Source organism: Lactuca saligna, chromosome 3 (assembly GCF_052625555.1).
Source record: "Lactuca saligna cultivar CGN05327 chromosome 3, ASM5262555v1, whole genome shotgun sequence".
NCBI classification, from domain to species: domain Eukaryota; kingdom Viridiplantae; phylum Streptophyta; class Magnoliopsida; order Asterales; family Asteraceae; genus Lactuca; species Lactuca saligna.
This window is the reverse complement of record NC_136419.1, coordinates 115064286-115072516: the sequence shown is the minus strand read 5'-3', so window position 1 is coordinate 115072516 and position 8231 is coordinate 115064286. Positions and strand designations below refer to the sequence as shown.

The 8231-nt window shown below is 37.5% G+C and overlaps 1 protein-coding gene across 1 annotated transcript; it reads left to right on the top strand.

The window, feature by feature from the left end:
- The first annotated feature begins 3687 nt into the window (after positions 1–3687).
- LOC145035897 (uncharacterized) lies at positions 3688–4528 on the top strand. Its single transcript, XM_078984399.1, has 3 exons — positions 3688–3874; positions 3958–4292; positions 4346–4528. Exons 1-3 carry the CDS (start codon positions 3688–3690, stop codon positions 4526–4528), a joined length of 705 nt encoding a protein of 234 aa, XP_078840525.1.
- Positions 4529–8231: the final 3703 nt, after the last annotated feature.

Genomic DNA, 8231 nt, shown 5'->3' with positions numbered 1-8231 from the left:
GGCAAAAACCACTTTGCCAAGGATTGCATGCTGAGGACGACGGCGGAGAAAAGGGATGGTGAAGATGATGAAACTTATTACATGCAAAAGCTTGAGGAGATAAAGAAAAAAAAGCAACCACTAGCTCGATGAACGCCTTAATTGTGTAGGAAAATATTGAGGAAGATGAGTTCGGGGGTGTAGAAATCTGGTCCACAGACTCTGAGGATGAAGAGGTTAGAAAATCCACACATGGAAAAGCTTATGTGGCGAAAGAAGATGTTGTTGAGTCGGCTGTGAAATGCATGATGGTGACCGCTAGAGTGTCAAACGAAGGTAAGCATGAGGAATCGAACCTGCATGAAGACAAATGTTTTGCAAAAAAGCCCGTCAGTGAAAGGATCAACGACTGTGATTGGCTAATCAAAAAGGTACAACAATTCATTATTGAATCACTTAAAATATTGGTAAAAGATTACAAAAAAGAATTAAATGAATTAAAATTTAAATTCTCTAACTTAAGCGATAGTTCATGCAAACTCGCCTAGCAAATTCTAACTTAACTGACCAACTTAGTAGGGAGTCTTCCAAGAGTGAGGAGAGGAGAATGTGGATATAGCTGAAGGAACAAGAGTTAGTTAGAGCGAGGGACGAACTTATTTATTTACAATGAGACAATTTAATTTTTTTAAAGCAACGGAATGTTTTTGTCTAATTGCAAAATGTTTATACACGAATATTACTCAGTTGAACATAGATTGTGAAATAGGAAAAAAGATTCATAAGATTATTTTTCCCTTCCTTGAATTTAAGGAGGATGAAGTCATTGCTGAATGTGAATCCATAATGTCCTCAGATGAGATCTCTGCCACCTACAAATATCGACTGGACAACATTGAGACCTTTATTGACTCTAAGGAACACAAATGCATGTTTAAAAGTCTCTTGGATGAAAATGATAGGTTGAGAATTAAGTCCGAGACCATACACAAATTTGACTCCTCAAACTCCAAATTAAGTTTAGAACATAAAATCAATGTAGAAAACTCTTCTGAATTTGATGGGGAAAGTGAGATGAGTGAAATTTCAGTAGATGATGTAGTTGATTGTTCATAATATCTTAAAAGCCAAACCGATAATGAAAAACCACTTATATCTGAAAACTAAGTTGAATATGCTCCCATGTCAAAGGACAAATAAAAGAAACTCAGAGAAAAGGCTGTTGTTTATCAGAAGGTTCAGATGGTTCCAAATCAAGGGTATTCTATTGAAGGTGTTTTCAACAAACAAATGTCTTAGTTGAACTCCATGGTTGACAAAGATAACGCTGAAGGGTGCGATGACTACTTCTGGTCCGCTCCTATTGACAATTATGATGAAACGGTTAGCCTGTCAGAATGAACATCATGGACAGTCAGGGGAAGATACGTAGCACAACCCATCAGCAAACCCTCAAGCTTTGACAAACCAAACTCAAGTGGCACAAAAGATATACCAGAAGTATCAAAGAAAGCATCTAGTGTATCTTCCAAGACAACCGAAGTTCAAAATAAGGAGCCAAAATAAAAACTCAATATCCACAAACATCAAGAGCAGCCGGCCGAAAAAAAAACACCGAAGGAACAAAAGATACATGAAGAATCTGAATGAGCGAAAACAGTTGGCAATCCCAAAATGCTAACTTTATCCCTGTTAAGAAAGAGACCAATGTTAAACCATATGACAAAACAGGTTCTAGCAGTCAAATGAACCAAAAGGGAATTTTTGGTCCCAACTCTTTCTACTCTAAGAACCGAAAGCCAAGTTTCAGTTCCAATACCAAAGCTCAGAACCGAAAGCCCAATTTCGCTCCCAATACTCAAGCTATGAACAGAAAGCCAAGTTTCGGTCCCAATACCACAGCTCAAAACCGAAAGCCCAATTTCGACCCCAACAATAGAGCTCAGAACCAAATGTAAGGTTTAGGTCATAAATCCCATTCTCCTCAATCCCAACTAGAGCCTAACTTAGAGAAGGATTTCAAAGGCAAGGGAAAGCTGGTCTCGGATTCTAAAGTCAATACTAAGAAAAGGTTAGCTAACCCTAGGACTCAAAGGAAAACTTCACTTGAAAAACCAACTAACAAGAAACCATCTGATAGACCACAACTAAAACAAGATAAAAATAAAATAAAAGTGTACACCATAAAAAGAAAAGACAAAACCACTTTAATTAAACGAACATATATGGTTAATCTTTCAGTTGCTATTCCCTTTTATACAAAAGACTCACCAAGGCCCAAGAGACTTTGGGTTCCTAAATCTACTTAAATTTGTAGGTGATTAGTGACGATCAGTTCGACGACAAATGGTATATAGACAGTTGTTGCTCTAGTCACATGACACGAAGGAAGGAGGAATTAAGGGAGTTTCGGTCTTTTAGGGATGGTGGATGTGTCAAGGATGGAAATAACTCTTATGGTACTATCAAAGGGTATGGCATGATAACTAATGGAGAATTTTCAATACAAAAAGTGGCTTCATGGAAGGACTGCAACACAACCTCATCAGTGTTTCTCAACTAGTTGTGGCAATCGATTTGAAAGTTTCATTCGATGATGAAGGCTCTGAGATAACTGAGAAGCAAACTAAAAAGGTTTTGTTAAAGTTCGAATGTAAGGGAGAGATGTATCCTCTAAATCTCAACCACAATTCAAGGAAAACCAGCCATATGTCTGCTGACCAAAGCCAAATCTGATGAGAACTGGTTGTGGCACCGAAGGCTTTCGCACGTGAACTTCAAAGACATCAATAAGTTGGTGTTTGGTGACCATGTTTGAGGTCTTCCTCTTCTCATGTTTGATAAAGAACACTTACGTGTAGCGTGCAAAATGGGCAAGCAAAGCAGAAAAATACATCTTACTTGTATCAATACAAAGATCATCGAACCACTTAAACTTATACATATTGACTTATGTGGGCCTTCGGCTATTGTAAGCATCGGTGGTAATAAGTTCATTCTTGTAATAGTAAATAATTTTTCATGCTTCACTTGGGTTTACTTTCTTAGACAGAAATCAGAGGCAACTCCCAAGTTGAAAGAATTCATTAACCAAGTGGAAGTACAACTGCGAAAGGTGGTGAGGAACATAAGAAGCGACAATGGGCTTGAGTTAAAAAATAAAAATTTTGATGACTTTCTGGCTGAAAAGGGAGTAAGTCACAATTTATCTGCTCCCTACACGCCACAACAGAACGTGATTGTTGAAAGGAGAAATCGTTCTCTATGTGAAGAAGCCCAAACCATGATCAGCTTCACTTATCTTCCACTATACTTCTGGGCTGATGCAATTGCAACTGCATGCTACACTCAAAACCGATCCTTCCTCAACAAGTGATTCTCCATTACTCAGTACGAGATTATGAGCAACTGTAAACCCAACATAAAGTTTTTCCACATTTTCGGTTCAAGATGCTTCATTTTCAACTCCAAAGGGAACCGAAACAAGTTCGACGTAAAAGCAGACGAGGGGATATTTCTTGGTTATTCACTTACATCAAAGGCATATAGAGTTTTGAATGAACGCTCCAGGAGGATTGAAGAAACCCACTATGTGATTTTGATGACAATTATATGAAGAAGATTAAAACAAGCGATATTACTGGAAAAGACATCTTTCCAAACTCAAGCCAAGTCTCGATTCCAATCTCAAACTTGTTTGAAGAGTAAATGGTGCTCTTTGATGAACCTGAGAAAACAATACATTCAGAAGCGAAAGCAGTAGATAACAAAATTGACAACCTAAAAAAGCTTATCGATGATGCTACAAAAGACATGGAAAGTGATCTTCCCACACCAACCAAAAATCAACCCTCAATTGACCCTCCAAGTGATAACTCAACATTCAAGGGGGAGGGTTCGTTAGTATCAAAATCAGTCGGATTGCCTTTCGAAAGGGAGAATTCACCTCCTACCACAACCAATGATGGTCCAACCAAGGGGAGAGTCCTGAACCCGATACAGATTACGCTTCATCATTTAAGGGGGGGAGTGAAACTACAAATGACAAAGGCAAACAATCAGAACTTGAAGAAGAAGTAAATGCTGAGCTGGATCATGTTGATGACCCAAACTACCCTCCTCTCATGAAATGGACAAACGATCATCCTAAAACACAAATAATTGGTGAATCTTCTAAGCGAGTTCTCACATGCTCCCAACTTAAAGCGAAACAAATTGCTTTATTCTCTCAAGTTGAATATTGCAAGTTTAATTCGTTTGTCTCCAAAATTGAACCAAAGACGGTCAATGCAGCCCTTGATCACTCTGATTGGGTACAAGAAATGCAAGACGAACTTCATGAGTTTAAACAGAATCGTGTTTGCAGACTGATCCTACACCAAAGGATGCATCTGTGGTCGGTTTAAAATGGGTCTTCAGGAATATATTGGACAAGGAGGGTAATGTCATTCGCAACAAAGCAAGGCTGGTGGTGAAAGGATACTGTCAGGAAGAAGGGATTGAATATGAGGAGACCTTCGCTCCTATTCCAAGGTTTGAATTTGTATGAATCTTTCTAGCATATGTTGCACATAAAAACTTCGAAGTTTTCCAAATGGATGTAAAGTGTGCTTTCTTGAATGGAGAACTAGAAGAAACGGTGTACATTGAGCAACCACCTTGATTTGTGAACGAGAAGTATCCTGATCATTGCTATGTTTTGGATAAAGCAGTCTATGGTCTGAAGCAAGCACCGAGAGCCTGGTATGAAACTCTAACTCGCTTTCTCAACATGTCGAAATTCAAGCAAGGTTCGGTTGACCCAACCTTCTTTCCTAAGAAAGAAGGCAAACACTTAATGATAGTTTAAATTTACATTGATGGCATCATATTTCGCTCCACGAATCCTAGCTTAACAGCTAAATTCAGGAAGTTAATGGAGACTAAGTTTGAAATGAGAAAAATGTGTACAATTAACTTTTTTGTTGGACTGACTATTAGACATGGACCAGAAGGCATATTTATTAACCAGGAGGCTTATACCATGACCTTTTGGGTGAAGTTTGGCATGATGGTAGATTCTAAAGTGAAGGTTCCCATGGCGTTTGGCACGAAGCTCACACCGTCTCTGGATAAAGCGGTTGTTGATGTAACTCTCTATCATCAAATGATAGTGTCTCTTATGTATCTAACGGCCAGTAGACCAGATATTATGTTCTCTGTGTGTTATTGTGCCAGGTTTCAAGCAAATCCAAGAGAACCTCATATGGTTGCTATGAAAAATATTTTACGGTATCTGAAGCGAACCTCGTCTCTCGGTCTCTGGTGTCTAGCTACATATAGATTCTTTGTTCAAGCCTTTTCTGATGTAGATCTTGGTGGATGTGGTATGGACCAAAAGAGCACAACTGGCGGATGCCAATTTCTTGATGGTAAACTCGTCAGTTGGCAATCCATGAAGCAAACATGTGTGTCTCTTTCAACAACCAAAGCTGAGTATATCGCGGCAGCATCCTGTATGTCACAAGTCATCTGGATACAAAGCCAACTTAGAGATTACAGACTTAGCATGAAGAAAATTCCCCTCTACTGTGACTCAAAAAGTGCAATAAGGATTTGTCACAATCCAGTGCAACACTCCAAGACTAAACATATTACACTAAGAAAGCATTTCATCAAGGACCATGTTGAAGATGGCAATGTGGAAGTTCATTTCATTCGGTCCTCTGATCAACTAGCCGACATCTTCACTAAGGCCTTACGAGAAGCAAGCTTTAATAATATATTACAAGGCTTGGGATTCATGGAAGCTGAGTCGGTACTGAAACCCCTTCCTTCTCTCTAAAAACTATACAAGAGAAATAGAGCGAATGCTCGGTCTATTTCGGCTCCGGAATTTACGGGACACGGAATGACCCGAACGCTCGATCTATTTCGCTTCATCTTTTCTAAGAATAGATCTCGGTTGTATATCTTGTAAATTTTGCTTTGTCCTTTTGCTCACCTATCTACTATATTTTATTTTCTGTTTTTATTATTTTTTAAAAAATTCCAAAAGTACAAAAGTATTTATTTTCTGTTTTTATTATTTTTCAGAAATTCAAAAAATACAAAAATATTTTATTTTCTGTTTTTATTATTTTTTAGAAATTCGAAAAATACAAAAATATTTTATTTTCTATTTTTATTACTTTTCAAAAATTCCAAAAATACAAAAAACAATTTATTTTCTGTTTCAAGCATTACCAAAACCCAAAAATATTCTCCTTTTGTATTTCGTGTGGTTTCTGTTGGTGCATGTAAATGCTCCACAAATAATGAGTGGTCGTTAGGTTGTAATTTTCCTTTTATTGTATTTTAGGTGTATTTACTCTCCCTCATATATAAAGGGAGAGGTGGTCACTTTATTCATAACTTCTTACTTTTCCAAAATGTAATCTCTAAAGAGAGAAAAGTGGTGGGTTCTCTCACCCAGGGAGAGTTTCTCTCCCACCATGTTCTTCATGCATTTATGTTATTATCTCTCTTTGTTCTTAGCCTTCTTACTCATAATATGTTCTTCGTGTTCATACTTACAAAAACATAATTAATCTCGAGATATCTTACTTCCGCATTCACCGTTCGTTATAAAAATGGGTTTCTACAACTCTACCACAGGATGATTTTGTGCTTGCACCGCAACGGCGATTAATCAACAAAGTTGTTTTGCATTCTTAACTTTATGGGATTTTATGACATGTTGCTTATGATTTTTGGTTGATGAATCATGTAACTTGAGCATGTGGACTTTATTTTCTTTGAAGCCATGTCAAGTATTCAGACACCGCAGTTTGGATATTTGGATATATATTTTTGGCACAACAGGTTATTTTCACTGCACTGCTTCAGCAACTACGTCACCCTCCTTCGCATGACCGCAAGAGTATTTATTTTAATCTATTTCTCATGTCTTATCAAGACCCTTCATACGTCTAGGGAGAGCTCTCTTAGCTCTTGGTATCCGACACTCTCCATACGATGATTTGTTGATTTTTGATATCCGGTCATTGGTTATCAAAAATAGGGAGAGAATATCATCCTGATTTGGTTATTATGATTGTTTGAGTTTTGATTTTTGAAGACTTCTGAAGATGATTATTTATTTAGTGATGCGACGTGGCACTTATTTTTGGTCTTCACATATCAAATTTTTGGCATTACTCGATGTTTTTCGATTCAGATTATTTATTATTCGGACTCTACCACAGGATGATTTTGTGCTTGCATTCGGTTCAGATCTTATGGTTTCACGAGTTTGGATTTGTGATATGTTGAAGACGAAGATTATTTTGGCGATGTGACGTGGCACTTATATTTGATCATTGGATCCATATTTTTGGACTCACATTATTTTTATTCGGACTTCAATTTATGGATGCTTCACATTTTTAGCAGGTTATTCTTTGAAGAATTTTTGGTGTATTATGATTTGAGAACTCGAGATGTTTTTCATACTTTTTGAAGCCGAAGTGTTTCTTTTATTAGATCTACTTGCTCATCGTGACCCTCTTCTTTCTGTGATTATGACTGCTTTGAATATTTGGATCTCATTTTTTCTGTTTCATTGGTTGTGCTTTGAAGCCGAAGACCTTCACTTTTAGAGATTCATGGCCAGTTTCAAACATCACAGACACTTCATATTTTTAGAGACATTTCAGCCTTTGGTTCTCATTATGTTTCATTTTATTACCATACTTGCTAGTCAGATTACTGTATTATAGCCTTGTATCACTTATTGTATCTCTCATCATTTGTAAGCATTTAGGGATAGAATGTTGGTGCATGTAAATTCTCCACAAATAATTAGTGGTAGTTAGGTTGTAATTTTCCCTTTATTGTATTTTAGGTGTATTTACTCTCCCTCATATATAAGTCCCTTTATATAGGCCCCAACCCTGGGAAATTAGGGTTTCTCTGCCCATTACCTACTCGGCGAGTCGGCTCTCTGACTCGTCGAGTCCATTCTTTAATCAAACGAGGACAACATGACTCTACTCGACGATTTGGGCTCACAACTCGTCGAGTCACTCCATAAAGCTCAAAAATAAAACACACAATAATATGCCTGAAATTCTATATGTTACAATTCTCCCCCACTTGAATTATATTTCACTCTCGAAATCGCTTCTCAACATCTCATACATTGAACCCAAAACCCGAAAAGGATCTCACACCACACAGCTAACTTCCCCCATGGACACTTGAAACCAAAAAAGAACTCCCAAACCTGAAAG

Excerpts from the sequence above, each read along its gene's own strand:
- LOC145035897 (XM_078984399.1), top strand. The coding sequence starts at position 3,688 with ATGGTGCTCTTTGATGAACCTGAGAAAACAATACATTCAGAAGCGAAA. Across the intron at positions 3,875-3,957 it reads CTCAACATTCAAGGGGGAGG|GGGAGAGTCCTGAACCCGAT; the intron begins GTTCGTTAGTAT and ends GGTCCAACCAAG. Across the intron at positions 4,293-4,345 it reads CCCTTGATCACTCTGATTGG|ACTGATCCTACACCAAAGGA; the intron begins GTACAAGAAATG and ends TCGTGTTTGCAG.